This window comes from Chionomys nivalis, chromosome 1 (assembly GCF_950005125.1).
Source record: "Chionomys nivalis chromosome 1, mChiNiv1.1, whole genome shotgun sequence".
NCBI classification, from domain to species: domain Eukaryota; kingdom Metazoa; phylum Chordata; class Mammalia; order Rodentia; family Cricetidae; genus Chionomys; species Chionomys nivalis.
Window position 1 is genome coordinate 199,096,762 of NC_080086.1, and position 20,352 is coordinate 199,117,113.

The 20,352-nt window shown below is 43.5% G+C and overlaps 1 protein-coding gene across 1 annotated transcript in view; it reads left to right on the plus strand.

Annotated features, from left to right (window-relative positions):
• Window positions 1-14,023, plus strand: part of Cdk6 (cyclin dependent kinase 6) — a 177,186-nt gene extending 163,163 nt beyond the window's left edge. The window contains exons 5-7 of the mRNA XM_057771599.1: window positions 8,209-8,259; window positions 12,128-12,263; window positions 13,491-14,023. Of these exons, the coding sequence (XP_057627582.1) occupies window positions 8,209-8,259; window positions 12,128-12,263; window positions 13,491-13,637 (334 nt within the window). The 3' untranslated portion in view covers window positions 13,638-14,023. The remainder of the gene's footprint in view (window positions 1-8,208; window positions 8,260-12,127; window positions 12,264-13,490) is intronic.
• The last annotated feature ends 6,329 nt before the right edge of the window (window positions 14,024-20,352 follow it).

Here is a 20,352-nt window from a genome sequence, read left to right on the forward strand (position 1 = left end):
CATTCTGCATAGCTATAGGAACACTATAGACTCGAAACCCTGCTTCTTCTCCCAAGTCAGGGTCAGTCTTTCTTCAGATCATCTTACGCCAGGTGTTTCTCCATTTCTCCACGCTGCCTTGTCCTGCCAAGCTAGACCCTTGTCATCTCTCTTGCGCACTAACCTTGTCCCCAGAACTAACTCAGTCAATCCTTGTCATATTAATCTCTCTAAACTGCTTCTAGTTCCTGTCTATTGAAGTCACAAAGAGCACCTTACCCACTTCCTTGGCTGTTTCCTCAGGTAATTTGATTTCTATCTGTAACAGAGGATTAATATTTAGTAGATATTAAATAATTACGCTGAGTGTAGGGCTTTATCAGTAACATAAGATAAACATCTCTGTATAACCATGCCTTTATCTTTCCAAGGAGAGCATAATTCTTATGGCAAATATATATGTTTATAAATAATGTTCAGTGTAATTCAAATAGTGATTATGTGGATTCCAAACACTTTATTTTTAATTTACTTTTATTTGTGTGTGTGTGTGTGTGTGTGTGTGTGTGTGTGTGTGTTTGTCTGCATGTGTACCATGTCTGTGCAGGAAACTACAGAGACCTAATAAGGGCATCAGATCCCCTGGAACTATAGTTCATGGCTAATACAGGTACTGGGATCCAAACCCAAGAGCAGTACACACCACTAAGCCACAACTCTGGTCCCTCTAAATGCTTTATATATAAAGAACACACATAATGTTGTATAATTGACAATATCACGGTGTATTTCACAGCAAGGGCTTTTGTCTCTGCCTCCAAGTTAGAGCCTTCTGTGCTAAGTGGGTTATCGCTCAGTTAGTATTCCTTAAACAAATCCATGAGTTGATTTCCTGTTGGATCTGCTGAATTGAGTAGCTGGTAACTGTAGAGTGAAGTTAAGGTTCTCAGACAACAACTACAGAAGGAGTGTGGAGCAGGTGTAAAATAGGAAGGTAATACTTTGCCAAAGGTCCCTTTATGGACATGGGCAATTCCTCTACCCATCAGAGAAGGCAGCAGGCAGAGCATGGCCATGGTTCAGATGCAGGTTACAGAGGTGTTCCATAGGGTGACGCCGGCTTCCGTGCCTGTTTAGCAAAGTGGAAGAATTTATAAATTAAATCCTTCGTCTTCCACTATGTATGAATCATTTCCTTTCTGTAACAGCCCTGCCCATGTACACTTCTGCAGTAGGGAACACCCACTTCTAAATGTTTCCACTGCTCACTGAGCTATCCGTGGTGTTTGTATGTTCTTCTTAGCTGTCCACTGTGATCTGACCCAGGCAAGCTCCCTGATAGCAGGGTCACTAAGCAACACATGGTAGATCTTAGGAATATTTCCTAACGCGAGCTCCCTGCCGACGCAAAATTCCCAGTAAGCCAAATCAAAACAAGTCAAATTAAGAAATATCCAGGTTTAATGGGAGTTCTGCACTCTCGGTGGCCCCGAGGCGGATCATGAAAGCTGCACAAATGGGACCACCAGGACGGAGAGAAGGAGACCACCATGTGTTCCTCTTTTGGGAGCTCATTTAAATACTCTGGGGAGTGGTCCTAACCCCCGCCCCAGGGAGGGGTCAGGACCTGGCCTGCTGGGATTTGGAATCTAGAGCAAAGCAACCCCCAGGCCAGGGGCTGGGGGACACGCTCCTAACTTAACAGTAGAGGACGTGGTTTTGCCAGTTCAGGCTTAATGAGCTCTCTCCAGGAAAATTAGCATCATCCCTGACAGAAGTCATTCTTTCTTTATTAGTTACAAGACCTTTACTGTGCGTAGTAATAAATGTATAGTAACCCAGAAAAAGGACTGCTAGGCTTAAGTAAAAGAGCTCACTTTCGTGACATGAGAGTTTTTGTTTTTTCTTTTTGTTTGGTTGAGTTTTGTTTGTTGGTTTGGTTTTGGTTTTTAAAACAAGGTCTAACTTATGTGCCTGTCTTGGAACTCGCTGTGGTGACCAGGCTGGCCTCAAACTTGATTGCAGCCACACCCAGCCTCTTACCCTACTCATTTACCATCTGAAGCACTTTCTCATCCAGTATAATGTTGACCAAGAGCAAGGGAAGTGTGTGTGTGTGTGTGTGTGTGTGTGTGTGTGTGTGTGTGTTTACCACTTCTAGATCTGTTTGGAAGCTGGACGTTCTGTATATGCTAAAGTATCACTTAGTGGACCCATGAAGTAGGTGTTACTATCTCTGTTTACAAATGAGTCACCTAAGAATAAAACAGGCCAAGGGACTTTCCTAAAGTCATTTAGGGAGAAATGGTTGAGTTGGGTGTTTCCAGTACAGTCCATACCGGTCTTTTCTCCAGTCAACAAACAGCCTTTTAGCATTGGGCTGAAAATGCAGCACGGTGTGGTAGATTGCTTGCCTGGCACTTGTGAGATCCCCAGTTTAATTCCCACCACCACCAGAAATGCGTGTCTGTATTTAACAGGAAGGAAGACATACAGGGAAAATGTCAAAGGAGGCTTGTGGGGAATCCTTGCCTAAACACCAAAACGTGTGCTCGTTTTGATGTGGCGGTTCCATAGATCGTATTCATCAGAGAACTGACCTCACTGTACTTTGAAAGGAATGCAGGCTTGCCTTTGAACTTTGCAATACTCCCTTCATAGTAGAAAGAAACCCTTAACTATGTAAATGAAATGTATTTGTTTCATAAAGGGTTTCAGGGCTATCAGAAATGGCTTAGCGGGTAAAGATGCTTTTGCCAAAGTTACAACCTTAACTTGGTCTCCAGCACCGCATTTTAGAAGGAGAGAGCCAGCTCCTAAAAGCTGCCCTCTGACCTCCAGGTGCTCACTGTGACGCTCGTGTATACATACCATAAATTAAAAAGATAGATAAGTAAGCAAGCTAGCAAACAAAGTAGTTTAAAACCAGAGTTTTATCTTCACATTTGTAGTTATGATGTGTAAGAAGGAATATCTTAACAGAAAAACAGTAAAATTCTTAGTCATAAATCATTACAAATGGTGTAGTATACCTTGGCGATGGCAGGTATGCTTGGTGTTTGTGAGATCCTATACCCCAAAATAGATGTTATAGTAATATTCAGTTTCCAGGCATTAGCCACACACACACATAAGTATTGATAAATAAATTGGTTTCAAAGTGTCACATGACAAAGCCTTAGTTCGTGTGGGAGTTCAAAGTAGGAAAAGATTCCTATCTGTAAGTGAAAGAATTCTTGCAGAAAAAAAAAAAAGAAGGAGATTGTCCTGTTGGGGTGAGTGAGTATATGTGGAGGTCAAAGGGTAACTTGAGTATTGGTCCTCACCTTCCCACCTTTCTTAACACGAGGTCTCTGTTGTTCCCTGATGCCTACACAGGCTTGCTGACCCTTCTCTGATTCCCATCTTAACACTGAGCACCAGATCTCGTGGGATCACATTTGCACATCACTAGACCAGAGGCTTCTTGCGGGTTCTGGGCGTTTGAACCCAGGTCCACATGCTTATATAGAAGGCTCTTTACCCACCAAGCCATCTCCTCGGCCACTCAAAGCATAGACAATGACTGTGTTCTGTTTTCTGTAGTTACACTTCCCACTTTATCAGTGTGTGGTATTTATTGTTGTAAATATATATTACTTCCCTCTGTGTTTACTGAGGACCTATTGATTACCAAGTCTTGCTCTAACAATTTTCACATCTGTACCTCATTAAGAAGAGAGTGGTGAATATGTATGCTTGTATATATGTACATACATATATAAAATACATATTTAAATCTAAAAAATTACTGCAGTCATAAGCACATGTAAAGTAGATTATTCACACATAGTCACTTATGCCCAGAGATGAAAGGTATAGGGGGCTGATGAACAATCGCACAATTTGGAGCTAGAAAAAAAATCTCATTTACCCTTTTTTCTTTATTAGGGAGTATGCCATAAAGACACTTTTCAAATTGCTTTCCTATTAGCTCCAGTTATGCTATCATTTGTGGAACAATTGTACTTCTTTCTGTGAGAGATGCCAAGGGTGTTGTTAGCAGCTTGTTTATGTATGGCATTGAAAAGAATAAAGTTTGATCCCATTCTGTGTGAATGGTTTGAGCAGTGAATAAATAGACCACGCAGATAAAGTCATGACTGAATGAATAGGAAAAGGCCATGCTGGGGCCAGGGAGAAGCTATCACATCCATTGTAAATTACCAGTGCTGGTGGCTTCCTGTTGGCATACAGGCGAGGCATGACTGGAAAGTGTATTGTTATTAGGGGCACAAGTTGTCACGAGCGATAGATCCGCTACAGCAGCTGAGGGGTCTCGGGACATAGTTGTTCTTGTGAGCAGTGTGCCTCCTGGAGAAAAGCAAGGGGGATAGTAAACCTGTCAGCTGCCGCTAATCAAAAGACCCATGGATGCTCATCTGCTCAGATACAGCACGGTGCTGATGGCAAACATGGAGTTCAGTCCACAGCGACACACGCACACACACAGACAGACACGTGCATGAGCTTATGTCCGTACTTTTCCATATTTAACTTGACTTGGAACATGAAGTTTGAGGATGTCTAACACAGCGAAGGGGAATAATTATTAAAGCTGATTTCAGTTATCATGTGTCCTGTTTTTTTTTTTTTTTTTTTTTTTTTTTGGTTATTCGAGACAGGGTTTCTCTGTGGTTTGGAGCCTGTCCTGGAACTAGCTCTGTAGACCAGGCTGGTCTCGAACTCACAGAGATTCACCTGCCTCTGCCTCCCAAGTGCTGGGATTAAAGGCATGCGCCACCACCGCCCGGCATGTGTCCTGTTTTGTATCCTAAGAATACACAGGCTTACCTCTGAAATCTTTTTAAATCTGAGAACATCAAAGACAGTAGCTCGCTTACTTTTCCTCTCCATATTCTACCACTGAGCCTCAAAATGTCAACATGATGAAAGCATTTACTCTTGTTCTCATTGCACCCCACCATTTTCTGGATGTGCACAAATTACCTCCTGTAGACTTAAACCACCTCCTATAAACTATTCAGAATTTTCTTCTAGAAGCCAGATTGCTCTAAATTTTTCATCACATTTATAATCGGTTTCTTCGCCTCTTCCCTCTACCACGCGACCCATTTTCATTGTTTTTGGACTATGTATCTGTATCCAGGGAACCATTGCACTGACAACTGACATTTTACTTGTGCCGTCACAGCTCAGTGACTCTGTGTAACTAAAGCCAAACCACATCTGCTGCAAAGCAAAGTGACAGAACTCAGAGTCACGTGCCAGCTGTCCCCGCGGTGGTGACACTCATTCTGGCCTGTACCCTGAATTGCTGCATCATCTGAGTGTTCACCAAAGAAAGGTTGTACCTAAGTCCCAAGAGCTAATGCAAAGGCAGCAGAGCTCATTTCATCCTGTAGGCCAAACCCAGCCAATAAGTAGAGATAAAGCCAGTAGCGGAATAGAGGGGCCTGGGCGTCCTCTGCTGTAACACCCAGCAGTGGGATGGGCACTAAAGACAGGAGCCCCTGTGTAGCTGAGTATGGGGCTGGGTTTCAGTGACCAGTGCTGAACCACTGTCTCCAAAACCTGTGTGTTGAAACATCTTAACCTTCACAAAGACAGGTCAGAGAGGTGCCTTCTCTTTCAAGTTGGTCTCGAGGAAGCAAGAAGGTAACCAAGCCATTTTACAGAGCTGGGAGTGGGCCCTCACCTGGTTCCCATCCTCAAACTAAGAGAGCTCCATTGCTGTTGTTTCTGGGACTGTTCTCTGGTTTATGAGTCTGTTAAAGCTGCCTGAATAAACTACAAGACACACACCCCAGTACGAGAGACAGGTTTAGGTCTTTTCTTAGAAGTACCCATTGAAGACAGCCTCTTCAGCTTGCTTCTCAGTAGTTGTTACCAGAGTATTGATGGTAAGCAGTTCTGTGATACTCAGAAGTAGTTTCTCACCAACGTCTGTGGCCACCATGCTCATGAGAGGTATTCCAGCTAGCATGGTCACAGAGCCACATAATCAACACCCAAACTTAGCTAACATCCTTCCTCTGTGTATAAACTTGGTTAACCTGGGAGCCCTGACTCTCAAGCCTTTTAAAATATGGTTATTAGTAGAGAGGGTCAGTTATGTATTCCTATACCTCAGAATGACATTTAGACTTTGCCTTTATAACTTCATAATTTTCTCTGCTCTCAAGCAAGCAAACATTTTAGTGAAAATAAAGCGGAATATTGTTTCTAGAAAATTTATATATTTGGTACTTTGGAAGAATAAAAATTAAGTATGAGCAAAAAGATTGGGCCCGGGAGCAGACTTAAGTATCCAAAAGGACCGTTGTCTTGGTCTATTTGATGGTTGTAAATGAACCCTAGACTGAGTAGTGTTTTATAAGAAGTTTATTGTGCATGATTCTTTAAGCTGAGAAACCTAGATGAAGATGCCTGTGGGTCTTGTGTCTAGTGAAGGTTCCCTGCTTCCAAAACACCAGCTTCTTGCTGCCTCCTCACAAGACAAAAGGGACAGGGCACATCTTTCTACCTACTAGATCTCCAGTCTCATTCATGTGAACAGAACCCCATCTAAAGCCTCATCTCTTCATAAAATGCCTGACACCCACACTCATAGCACCCCCCAGTTAGTGTGCAGAGAACACAACGCCATTAAGCTGGTGGGTTGGTTTGTTCCTTGTTGAAGTAGAACAGAATTTAAAGGCTCGTAGATGTTCAGAAAGCAGTCTGATTACAGGATCCCACAGCACTAGCTTGTCAAATATCAGGATTCTGAAGAACACCTTCCCAGAGTCCCACACTGCCTCTCCCCAGTGGCTTTAGCTGCAGAACATTGGTCATGAAAATAATGTGTTTCAACATAACTATGAGATGCGCAGTGCAGGCTTTGGGGCATAGCCGACCTGGTTTGAATTTCCAGTCTGTAATTTTGTAGGTATTGGTTAAGTCACATATCATCGCTAATCCTGCTTCCTCGTCGACAGTGCTGCTCCTGGAGGTTTGTGGAAGTTAATGACACCCTGTTTGGAAATGTGCTAGATACAAGATTCATACTCTATACAAGATAGCTGCTAAGAATCCATAATTTTTTGTTTTGTTTTTTGAATTTTATGTCACATTTTCACTTTTTGCTTTGCTATTTGGGGACTTGTCTAAGGCCTCAGTAATGTATGCAGGTCATCCATTACTGTATTTCTACATGTATGACCCTGGGCCTATAGTCAACTAGACAGTAACACACACACTATAATTTGATATCTAATATAACTAAGTATACAATTCTTGATAATAACCTATAAATATTTTACATAGGTTGGTATTAATAGAGCCAGTTTTAGTGGTTTGGCACTAGAGAAAGTGAGGCAGCTGGGTGGTAAGTTTGAAGCTGACTTGAGTTCATGTAATAAATTCCCAACCGGAGTGGGCTTTGGAATAAAGCTCTGACTCAAAAATAAACAAAAAAAATAGAAAGGGTAAGAAAAAATAACTGTCTATGCCATTCACTAAACAGGAGTTGAGAAATATTTATTTGTGTACTACGGTTGTAAACAACAAAAATGTTTAATAAGTGTGTTTCAGTTAGGGAACGGTATTTAGACTTATGGGGAAACCTAGAGACGTCCCCACCCTCAAAGGACTGTTTGGGTTACTTGGGAAAACACCAGAAATGTCACAAAGCGAGCTTATTTCATTGCAAATGAAATGGTTGCTGCAGATAAGAAAAGCTTAGCACTCCGAGAGGACACGGTTGTCTCTGTAGCCCAAAGCTTAAGCTTTTTGAACTTGTAATTGTTAGCAGTAACACCAAGAGAAAGGAAAGGGGTGTGATTAAGAAAAAAAGAGACCCAGCGTGCTACAGCGCCCAGCACAACTAGAGAAGCCTGCGGACATCCTCAGGACTCCCACATACCTTCAGTGGAAGGCTCAGACCAAGATGGGCTCCACACTATGGCAGGTTAAACTGAACTTTAAAGCCTGGGCCTGTAGACCATGGTAGCTTTGTTGTTGCAATGGCAGCTAACAGGATACATGGTTATGGAAGTCAGACTCCTCAAGAGTTCCTGTTGCAAGAGAAACACTTGGCAAGCCTTCCTTCACCAGAGAGGGACAGTCACACTTCTTTCTCACACCAGTAAAGAATCTTTGGTTTTCTGCTGGAACAGTGATAATGGCAATGATTGGAATGTAACGTCAGGAAATGCCTGGTTTTAAAATGTATCTTTATTCTTCTAGGCCTCTCTTTCGTGGAAGTTCAGATGTGGATCAACTAGGAAAAATCTTGGAGTAAGTAAAAATTATAGTCTTACATCACATGAATGTCCGCAGTGACTGTCTCTGACGTTCTTGTTTCTCTCTTATCTCTCTTGCCTCAAGCTGAAGCTGCAGACAGTCTTACTAGTTGGTGTGGTGAGTTGGGACGAGGAAGAGAACCTCACTTAGGGCCGGTCATGATGCATAACCTTGATGCTGTGCTCTGAATGCTTGTGCGCTGCCTGGGTGGCTTTTCGCTGCTTCTCCATGCTTGGCTGAGCTCTGAGTGCCATCTCCATAGTGCAGATGTTGTCTGCTTGTGGTCACATCTCTCCTGTCCATATAGGCATCCTATTCCCATTGAAAAGTCCTTGATCATTCTTGTTGGTTTGGCATTGCATTCCCAAACCAAGGATAAAAATGCCACCCAGTCACATTTTGCCCCAGAACAGCAAACCAGGGAGTGAGAGCCTGGTTTCTCACCTGTGACAGCTGTGAGTGAGAAGGCGCACGAAGCGCCCTTGAGTAGGTTTACTGCCCCGTGCCTGACTGATGATTGCTGGCTTAACCCTGTTTTCTTTAGCTTTTTCACTTGAGAAGCAGAACCGACTTTAGGTTCAGTCTGCTTTCCAACCCGTGTGTTGCTTCCAGTTGTTTGTTCCATTATTGCTCTGTGATGATTTGCGAACCTCATTTGTGCCTACGCTCGTGCATGTGAGGATGGGCATGCTTTCATGTCACTAAAATGTAACTGTGTGGCATCTTTCTGGATATGTGCTTTTGCCGAGCCCCACCCCAGATGAAATAGAAAGCGCATGGGAGTCCTGGCGACAAGTCACCACCCTCGTTGGTTGGTAACGTGTTTATGAATCTCAATCTCAAGTGATTTGTTTTTAATGGAATTGTAAATCTATAAGATCCACTACCCCGCAAAAACAAAAACAAACAAATAAACAAACAAGACGAGAATTATTTACTTAAGCATGATCGCTTCACACCTGGAATTCACCCCAAGCTAATGACTTGGTTCTTTTGGGAACCGGAAGCTCCTTCTGCTTTGAAGCTAAAAGAACATTTGCTGGCGTTGATTTGTTGTTGGGGAGGCATTTTACTTTGTTATTGTTGGTCTGGTCTGGTCTGGGGACTTCCCCGGTCCTGGGCAGTCACCAAGCGTGTCTACTGACAATCCCGGAGAATGGACACGTTCTCAAGCAAGCTGTTTTGTTATCCTACTTTTGCGTGCAAACCCCTGTCATTCGCTGGTGGACTTGTATTCCCAAGACTGTAGAATGTGTTCTGTGTGCATGTGATCTTCAAGGACGGACCCAGGAAAGTAAACTTTATAGTTTTCCGCTGTGGAGGACAGTCTTGGTGACATCTGCCACTGGGCGCTGGAGGTCGTCACCTGCCCTCCCATCCTTACTCTTCCTGGGAGTCCTGGCCACCCCCAGCACAGTCTGCAGACCATGGAGCCAGTGCGGTGGGTCAGAAGGGACATTTGGCTCGCCCCGTGGGAAAACCATTCGACTTTTGGCCAAGGCCTGGCACTCCCACGTGGCCAACAGAAAAGCAACCACAAAGCCTTGCATGTTTTGTGCCTTTAGATTATACTTCTTGGTTTCTGGCTTTGCCTCATTAATCTGAATGGTCCTCTCCCCAGGAGAGGGACCATGCTGCACCCTAGTGTCACTGCCAACTACTCGAGACGCTGCTTCTTCCCCAGCCACCTCAGCCATTTCTAGACTCTGCCCTGTCAGTCTTTGCAGTGTGAATGTCAGCTTTCACAGCTTCTGTTTAGCTGTCCAAACAGTGAGATAGGATGCGGCCTTTCTACTGAGTTCTCACAATTTCATTGTGCTCATTTGGGCCATGACAGTCCTTATTGGACATAAAGCTGATTTTTTTTTTAAAGGAAAATCGTATTCTCATGCTCTTAAAAAAGGTTAAGCTGTAGACAAATTTTTATTTTCAGAGAGCATCAAGTGCTTTAGAAGTAAAACAGTGGTGTTGGGCCAAACATTTAGGGTATTTTCTAAGAGCCAGAGCATAGTTAAATGGAAAAAATATGGGATATGGAGTAAGGAGTCCTGACCTTGGCAGGCATTCTCATTCCTCTCCCGCCTTCTCTTCTCGACAGAGAGAGGATACACCTGACCTGTGTCTCCTGGGTTTTTACAGGAGTCAGAGAAGACAGTAGGGTGGACTTTGTTTTATTTTTATATGTGTATGCATATATCTCCGTGCCTTATGTGGAGTTGATATGTACTTACATATTATGCAGACAGACAGTGTTTCTCTGAAACTCTTTGGCTTCTGACTGCTGTATTCATAAGATTTCAAATCTATGTTTGAAACTGCTAATAATACTCAGGAGACTGAGACCAGAGGATTATGAGTTTGAGGCCAGCCTGGGCTGCACGGTGAAACACTATCTCTAAAAAATGCTGCCAATAAAATAATTTAAATTCCAAGCATCTTTATAATCCGTTTATAGCTATACGATGAGAAAGATGGCTAGGAGGGGACAGAAGTTACAACTGTGTGTAATAAGTTTTCTTTTCCTCTGTGGCATTCTATTCAAACATGTCCCTGTGTCGGCTTTCGTGGGTAGAGTGATGTTTTTACCCCTTCCTTCCTCACGTTATAGTTCTTACTATTGAACATAGTTGTATGCTGCTCAGCCATGATTTGCTCGTTGGTTCCAGTATATCCATGAGTCTGCCTTTATGTGGCTGTCTGTTGATGCCAGAGGGAAGGAACAGAGTTTTTTGCTCCATACCTCGTGACATGTGCACTGGAGATGGGGAATGTGCTCTCCCCAGGGAGGTCTGTGACCTGAGAAGGGAATAGTGACAAAGCCCTGTAGATCCTGTGACATTTACCACCTATCTTCCTGCAAGATGGTTGCAGCCACCCCTGGTTCTGTGCCGCAGAAGGTACAGAGCGGAGCTTTAATGTGAGTCAGCGCCATTTCTAACTAGGGTCAAAATAGTTTGGATCAGGATCTGCAGCTATATAATCTGTCTACTAAATTATGTCTTTGTTTTTTAGTTCAGAGTTACTCAGAGTCTGTGTACTCTCCAAATAACACTTAACTACCTATACGTAAACTAGAAATAATAGTACATATGTATAAATTGTATGGGGCCATCAGCCTACCATTAATTAGTAACAAATGGATATTGGCTGCGTGCCAGTGTGTGCCAGGCACAATAAATTACCACCAACCCTCATTTAACTGCCAATTACTACTGTCGCAGACAAATGACGCCAAAGCTCATGGTTGTCATGTGATTTGTCCTTACATGTCAGTTAAGGGCAGGTGCTGAATCTGAAGCCACATCTGCCTATTCCCAAAGCCTGTGGCTCGCTCTCCCTCCACATCTCTAATCCCAGAACGATTGTCAGGGGAAACCCAAATGACACCCTTTTGGTGGACTGTTTCTCACTTTGGAATACCACTAAATAGTGCTTGCATAAAATAGGACTGACATACTTTTTAACCTTATTTTTTGAGTCTAATTTATGTAATTATTTAGAAAATTACTCTTTAGTTTAAAAACCTGGCTAAAGTAATGTGTTATTATTAACACTGTACTGGATGGGCATCATGAAAACTCGTCTTCACAGAGCTCTTCAATCAGAACACAGAGTAGAGCTCCATTGGGCTAGAGAGGCATACTGGGTGTCCAGGTGGCCCTGCGGGGCCCTGCCTCGTCACTGCACCAGGCCTTGTCTCACCTGCGAACCTCCCGCTAATGTCTGCTGCCACGGACTTGGCTTGCTTCCTGTGAATGAACCCTATAGTGTTCTCTGAGACTGTGCCGCGTGCCTGCTCTAGGATTTGGTGAGGAATCTATATGACTGCCAATGTTCATATTCCCTTCTGGTTCTTCTGTAGCGTGATTGGACTTCCAGGAGAAGAAGACTGGCCCAGGGATGTTGCTCTTCCCAGACAGGCTTTCCAATCCAAATCTGCCCAACCCATCGAGAAATTCGTGACAGATATTGACGAACTAGGCAAAGACCTACTTCTGGTAAGTTCCCGGAACATAGTTGGCCGGAGCCTATTGAAACTGGACGGCCAACGTTGTGTACCCCAACCACACGACACGGGAGGCTGTGGTCTTCCTGTGGTTTTTGTTTCCAGCTACTTGTTTTTGACTCTGGAATATCTTTTCTACCGCAGCTCTTAGCACCATGTTTTGCATGTGTATTTGGATGCAGTGTTAGAAGGCTCTGGATTTTTGGGGCACAGGCTTCTTGACAAGAAAATGTGTTTTCTTGTTTAAAGTTCCATGCTACTTGAAGCAACTTGATAATCATATCCATGCAAATGTTTTTCCCAAAGGAACCAAGTAACAGTTCTTCTAGTTATTGCTTTATTTAATAAGCATTTAGTGTGCTATGCACATATAAAATATCCTGCTGAAAATAACATTCGAAGGCTGGAGAGATGTCTCAGTTCTTACGAATATGGGCAGCTTTTGCCGAGGACTCGGGCTCAGTGCCCAGCACCTTGTAGCTCCAGCTCCAGCAATGCTGTCTTCTGGCCTCCACAGGTACCTGAGCTCTTGTGCGCATTCCCCTGCGCAGTCTCAAATATACACATACCTAAAATGAAGTATCTTTTTAAAAAACAAACTAAGCACTTTTGTACTATCAGACTCCTCATTATTGCTGTCATGTATACTGTCCTGCCCTTGGGGACACGGAAGGCCCTCCTTTCTGCACTGTTCTCGTCATCAGAGCCCTTGTGAACAAGAAGTCTGAGTTAAGAGCCCTTACTACCTGATTCACACTGTGGATCGAAACCTGCTCTTCTCGTATCCGTCTCACCCTGCCACCCAGGCCAGGGAGGCAGCAGGTTCCTGCCATAAGCTTGTCTCATGGGAGCAGGTAGCTGCTCTCAGAAGAAACACGATATCCCTGAAGACCTCAGTCAGCTAATTGTCGAGGGCAACTTGAATAAAGGTAAGGATGTCCCTCACAGCCTACCAGAGTATTCAACTCTTGAATAAGTTATAATTCTAGAAGGTAATTCTTATCTCAGTTATTTGGCAATCAAATTAAACCTTTTTGACAGAAGCAATATTTATTGCTCATGGTGTTTTAGTTCGTTCTTATGCTGGTGATTTTGTTCCTAAAGCAGAACAGTTAGAGAAAGTTTAGAAGCCACTTTTCTGGGACTTCCCCCGAGGTCCAAGGCACAAGCGCATTATCTGCCTTGATATGTTTCCGATAAGACGTTTTTTTCATTGCAGAAATGCTTGACGTTTAATCCAGCAAAAAGAATATCCGCCTATGGCGCCCTGAATCACCCGTACTTCCAAGACCTGGAGAGGTACAAGGACAACCTGCACTCCCACCTGTCATCCAGCCAGACCACCTCAGAGCTGAACACAGCCTGAGGATCGTGGGGGATACCATGAGCTGGTCATCTAAACATGTCGGTGGCTGACGAGTCCCCTGAGAAAGCCTTGCAGAGCAGTTGAAGATGGCTGGCTGCGGGTCTTCCAGACGCCAGCTTCTGGATGGGCTCTGCTTCACCAAGGACACCACCTAGTTTACTATTCCAAAATCAATGCAAGAGCGATTGCCGCTTTATGTTCGTTCACCTGTTTGTTGTCTGTCTGTCTGAAGAACCTGGAGAACTTCCAGATGAAGAGAAGCTGCTGACCCATCGTGCTGCCGTTTCATTTTCTAACCTTGAGTGCTGCCCACTGTGGGATGGTAATCTAGGTCCAGCTGAGTTATGACATCATCGCTGCAGCTGCTGGGCCTGCTTTGGTACTTGTGAGAGTGTGTGTGTGTGTGTGTGTGTGTGTGTGTGTGTGTGTGTGTGTGTCTGAGAGAGGGAGGAAGGGAGGGAGGTTCCTGATCTTGTAAAGTGTTACCTTTTTGTAGACAGCAAGAATAATTGAATTTTAGAGACTGAGGTGAGGGCTTAGTACAATGAAGGTGATTGAGCAGTGTATTTCTCTTCAGTTAGAAAGGTGAGCCTATGTCCTCAGCATTTCCTTTCTGTAAAAAAGCTTTTGCTAGCTGTAAACGATAAAGTTTTGGACGCCACAAAAACAAGAAAGTAAAAGGGAGGGGAAACCCGGTATCTCTAAAAAGACTTTTTCTAAGCATGCATTCTTCTGTTTGCTCTTTGGAAAGCTGAATGTACTTGTCCTAAGTCCTGTGTATAGCACAGTACCTAATTCTTCTCTGGGGAAAGGCCCTGTACGCATTTTATTACTTGCAATAGATTTAGGGACTGTTCTTCAAATAGGTTTTAAAGATAAAGAAAGTCTATATTTCCTGGTTTGAAATGTTATTTCCTTGGCATTTCTTGCTCTTTAGTTTTTTTGTTTTAGAGAGTTGCTCCCTTCTCTGATTTGGAGATGGTTTTGACTAGAGACAGGAATGCCATGAGGTTCTCTCCACCTTCCACCCCATACTTTCTGCTGTGCATTTGCCTCGTTCTGATTTGTTTGTACAGTGCCCACCTTCTCCATCGCCAGCATGTCTAACACATGTTCCTACCATGCCTAGCTGAGGACGGATTGCCTAGCTGCCCGCTACATCACACCTCTGCCTGCCCACTGTCTTTCACTGAATGCTTTGCTACCAGCCTTGTTTTCGGCTCATGGCTCCAATTCTGCAGTCCTAACAGGTCCTCCTGCATTTTCTTAGTGCAGTCTTCCCACCTGCTGTCACTGAGTCACTTGTTCAGTGTGTCACACCGTACAGATTGCTTTACATTTTTATAGAGTGGATTATGGATGAAATGTCTAAGGGGATGGGTGTCTCTCCCCATCCCCAGGATGTGCTGTTTTCTGGTGCCTTGTGCTTTCAGTAAAGCCTGGCCGGGGCTTCATAAACAACTTTCCCTTGCTGTCTGCTCCCAGTCCTCTATATTCCGTGCCACTTTTGCCTTATCCACAGGTTTAGTGCACTAGTAATTAGAAAGCATAGAAAGCAGCTTTGGGGAAGTTTAGCTGTCTTTTAATCATGTTTGGAGTGCATGTAAGTAGAAACTAGATCATGTTTCAGCATACTTGGACAGAATGACCGATATCAGATTCAGATGGTGTATTCTGAAGCCTTACTGAGTTTTTTTGCAGCTGAATAATGCTTGTGATTATCTAGGATAGAGGTGAGTTAGGTGCCCTTCCTATGAGCTTTGGGGGCTGGGAGTCAGTCTTTTCCCTTTTTAATACATGTATTACATTCTTCTGATTCACTATCTTTAGAAACAAGTTTTATTATTTTTTTTTTCAAAAGCAAGATTTTAAAAAAAAATCTAGGCTGTGTGAATGTCCTGTGTATCATCATTACAGCCCTGGGTGTGTTGTGAGTGCCGTCAAAGCTCGAGATAGGCTCGGAGCAGCCAGCAGGTCTACCCTAAGTCTCACCACAACAGTGGGTTCTGCTTTGCCTTGAGCAAGGCTCAAAATGTAGGCTTTTGCTGGGGCCTAGAAACTGAATATAAAACTCACTTCACCATGGCCTACTCCATTTTGGATTAGCATCCATGTGATAAAGTGAAAATAATTTTGAGGGTTTTGCTTTTGGGAAAAAAAAAATAGTGTCTCCCCCGAATTGCTTTGTTTGAGGAAAATACAGCTGTCTTAAACTGGAATCTTTTAGTATTCTTCAGAATTTTTAAGGTGTAGTATTCAACTTCATTATTGTCATCTGTTTGGGGCTTATTTCTAAGTAGGTTTTGGAGGGATTGTTGTTTTCGGGGGGTTGATTTTGTTTTGTTTGTTTTTCGAGGCAGGGCTTCTCTGTGTAACAGTCCTGGCTGCCCTGGAACTAGCTCTTCTAGACCAGCCTGCCCTCAAACTCACAGAGATCCACCTGCCTCTGCCTCCTGAGTGCTGGCACTAAAGGTGTGTGCCACCACCGACCTGCTTTAAGTAGTATTTTAAGTCACAAACATTTTGGTATTAGAAACTTGGCATATTGTGCCAGAATGGTCCAGAAAGGACATCCTTGCCTCTCTGGACGTCATCTCTGCCCCAGCTCCTCATTCGTGCAGTTCTCTGGGTGTCGGGAACCTTGCCGTCCCGGCCCTTAGTAGTACATGGAAGCATAAGGTGGAATAAAGGCTCAGTGAGCAGGGCTCACCCTGGGGCCTATGGATTCAACACCTTTGTCACTGAAGAAGACCTTCTGCCCCAGGGTTTTGCTGAAACAGCTTTTAGTGATGAGAAACAGGTTTGAAATTACTATAGAAATAGTGGAAGAATGTGCCTAACCGCTTCTCTTCAGGGTTTGGTCCCGGGCCCTGGCATTGCAAGACTGTCTGGAGTTGTAACATCCTCTTCAGAAACAAGAGGGGAGATTTTCCAGGTAGTCCCCATGAGCTCCCAAGCTATCTTGTGAGGAGTCCTGACCACCCCGCCACCCTGAGACACAGTCTGTGAGCACCCAGTGGGCTGCAGCGTCCCACTTCGTCCCTCTTTGAAGAAGATGGGCACTCAAGCAGCAGAGAAACTGTCCCCTGCTTCTCACGATTTCCTCTCAGAACCACTCACTGAATAGTAGATTTGAATTTAGTCTCAGGTGATTTACTCAAACAGCCCAGAAGTCCTCACTTAAAAACCGAATTTCCATGTGGTCATTTTTAGTGAAAATAAAAAGTCTAGGATACCTTCTGGGTGTTGCCATAAACTACTTCTCTTTAAAGAGAGAGGTGTGCAGACTCTGGTGTTGCTATCTCAGACATAGTACTTCTCTTTGAATAGAAAGATGTGCAGATGGCTCAGCAATGGAATGCTAGTCAACTAGTTTGAGAAAGTCAATAGGATCAAACATTTTGAACTTTAAAGTATGTCCTGAAGTTGTTTTTTTAAAGACTTTTATTTGTGTGTATGTGCCGCTGTGAGTATGCCAAGCATGTTGCCGGTGCCCTAGAGTTCAGGAGAGTGTCGGATCCCCTGGAGTTGGAACCTCGCTGATGTGGGTGCTAGGAACTGAACTCTGTCTTCAGCAAAATCAGGAAAGAGCAGGACTCGATTTTAACCTTCGCAGCTCCCATGCAGTTATTTTTTAAGGGACCATAGCTGCTTCTATTAAAAGCTACGCCTACTAAAGGCAGTTACAGCATTCTCATTAGGGGAGTTAAATCATGTAAATGTTCGAGAACCACATGCGTGCGCACACGCACAGACACATACACACAGGGTTTCCTGTGTAGCCATGGCTGTTCTGGAACTCGCTTTATAAATCAGGTTAGCCTCGAACTCAAGTAGATCTGCCTGGCCCTGCCTCTTGATTCATGGGATTAATGACATGCACCACCACATCCAGCTGTCTTTCTGAAAGCACACTTTTGTTTCACAGCTGAGTTCAGCAGATAGCACTAAGTCTCTGTCATAGAGAGCACATATTGATAGCCTACAGAAGAATGCACACTTTGCATTGTAGCATGAAAATAAAGATACTATATGACTTCTGAATCTTTAAAAATTATGGAATAGTGGGAACCAACACAGCATATTCAAAGGGTATTTCCAAATTTACAGACTTTTTGAATAATACACTTTTGCCTTTAAGTATATTCTAAAAAAATTTTAGGTCATCCAGCACTTACAGACTTGGTATGTCTACAAAACACATTCTGTGGAGACACACAGAATGATTGGTGTTCCTTCCTCGTTTTATAGGAAGAAAGCAGCCACCTGAAGCTATACTCAAAATATATATACATGCCTAAGAACAGGCACTATAAAAAATGAAAATTTAAATGGCATTTACCTCCTCTTCAAGTGAGAATAGACAACTTAGAAGCCTTATCCAAAAATCCTCCTTTGTTTTGGGGGTAATTCTTGTTAGAGAAGCTGGGCGGACGTGCTGCCTACAGCCTCCTGCCTCTTCCAAGCACTGGATTGCACATCTCAGTCATACCCAGTTTGGTTTGGCTTTTTGTTTTGTTGTTTTTAAGGACATAAGCCAAAGCTATTCTTTTGCCCTACTTTCTTCTGAAAGAGAGGGGTTTAAAATTTTTTGTTTGTTTGTTTGTTTTGTTTTGTTTTTATTCAAGACAAGATTTGTGTAGCGCTGGCTATCCTGGAACTATCTTTGTAGTTCCAGGCCTTTAACTCAGAGATTCACCTGCCTTTGTCTCTCTAGGGCTGAAATTAAAGGCATGTGCTGCCGCCCATATTTAGTTTTTAACTGTTTCTCTAAATTTACTTTTTTGAATTTTTCTAATGAAGTACTGAATTGCCTTTTCCAGATATTTTTCCCAGGATTTTCAACAAGGTAAATCTAACTCGCTGCTAGAATATCCATGCCTCTTTGACCCCCGAGAAAACAGCCACCTGAGAATAAATTGCTTTCCCTCAAAAGTTTAGAAATACTGTTACAACAATTAAAATGAAAATGGTGAGGATGGAAGGTAATTTAGAGTTGACTTGGTTTGGGGGCAGAAGTCTATTAAAATTCACAGTCCCCTAAGATTCCACAAGGTGGCACTCTCAGAAAAATCTGACCAAGGCTAAAGAGATGCTCTAAAAATATTACTGCAGACTGTTTTCCCACACATCTTTAACTGTCATCTCGCATGTTTCTTCAAGTAACTAACATCTTCATAATATTCCACAGCTTACACATCTGCTTTTTAGCTAGTTTCCGAGTAACCAAATTATGCTTGAGGATGACATTCTGAAGAGATGAAGGATGCCTTTACAGTTACTTAGGGGACCCCAGTTACCTGTAGTTCTAGGGTGTCCAGCTGGACACAGATGAAGCCAACCCTCATCTGTAAAGAGGCTAGCTTTGTTAGAAATAAAAGGCTCCTTTAGGGCCCCAGTCAGGACGCCACCCCTCCACCCTCCATGGCCCTTTGACAGTGATTCGCTTCTAAATTCAAGTGAACAAGATAAGCAGTGCGTTAGTTTTACACTCCGGTATGAACCATAATTATAAACCCATAAATTCTGTGTTTGTATATATGTGAACATAGCAACTCAGGAAGTGGTTTTTCCACTATCAAAGTCAGTTTTTTATACTACATTTTGAATTCACATTTCTGCTCTAAGACCCATCCCCCTTGAACCAGTCATGACTCCGTGCAGAGGATGTGAACAGATAGGAATCGCAGTTTCTCTGGCACACCATGACGGAAAGCAGTTTGTTCCTCGTGAGTGTTACACACACACCTGTTTGATGTCACTCCAGAGTGGCAGACAGGCAAGCCTCAGTTCTTTACACTGAATCAAAGTGCTACGCCAAGCAGGCACTGCCCAGGCCCTGAGAAAAGTTTGGCTCTCTTCAGCCGTCTGCTTTTGCTCCTGAACCTGAAGCCCACGAGGCAGAGTGACGAAGCAGCTGAGCCAGACCCCGAAGATGTTATATGGGGAGGGGCAGTGCTCCGCTGCCTTCTGTTGTGCCATCTTAGGAAGCATGGTGCCCTAGAAACACGGCTGGCCTCTGGGCATCAGTAATGACAACCGAGTTTACTCGCTAGCTCAGGAGTAAAGATGCCGAGGACGCTGCACTGCAAGCCCTGGACCAGGCGCCTCACACTCAGAGTTTGTCTTTTTGGTTTATTTGTTTTAGATGTATAATTTAGTTTTCTGTTTTCTCTCCTGCTACATACATGGTGGCAAAAAGTTATTCCTGGAAATATTTCATTTTGAAAAATTGCTTTCGCCGGGCGATGGTGGCGCACGCCTTTAGTCCCAGCACTCGGGAGGCAGAGGCAGGCGGATCTCTGTGAGTTCGAGACCAGCCTGGTCTACAGAGCTAGTTCCAGGACAGGCTCCAAAGCCACAGAGAAACCCTGTCTCGAAAAACCAAAAAAAAAAAAAAAAGGCTTTCTACTTCATCTGTATAATTCTTTAGTTTCTGATTTCTTCTCTCTTTCTTCTTCGGTGTGCAGATTATCCCTTGAACAGAAAGAGGGTTACCTCTGTAAAGGAAGCTTTTGTGTGAAGTGTTGAGTCACACAAATAATTCCTTTAGACTGTCAGATGGGGAGGTGTTCTTTTTTTGTTTTGTTTTCAGGGGACACATAGCCACACCTACATCTAGCCCGGATTGAACACAGTTCTGTAACTCCTAACTCAGGTAGGGTTTAGTGACATTCTGTTGATGAGCTAAGGCTAAGGGGCCCTCTACCCAGAC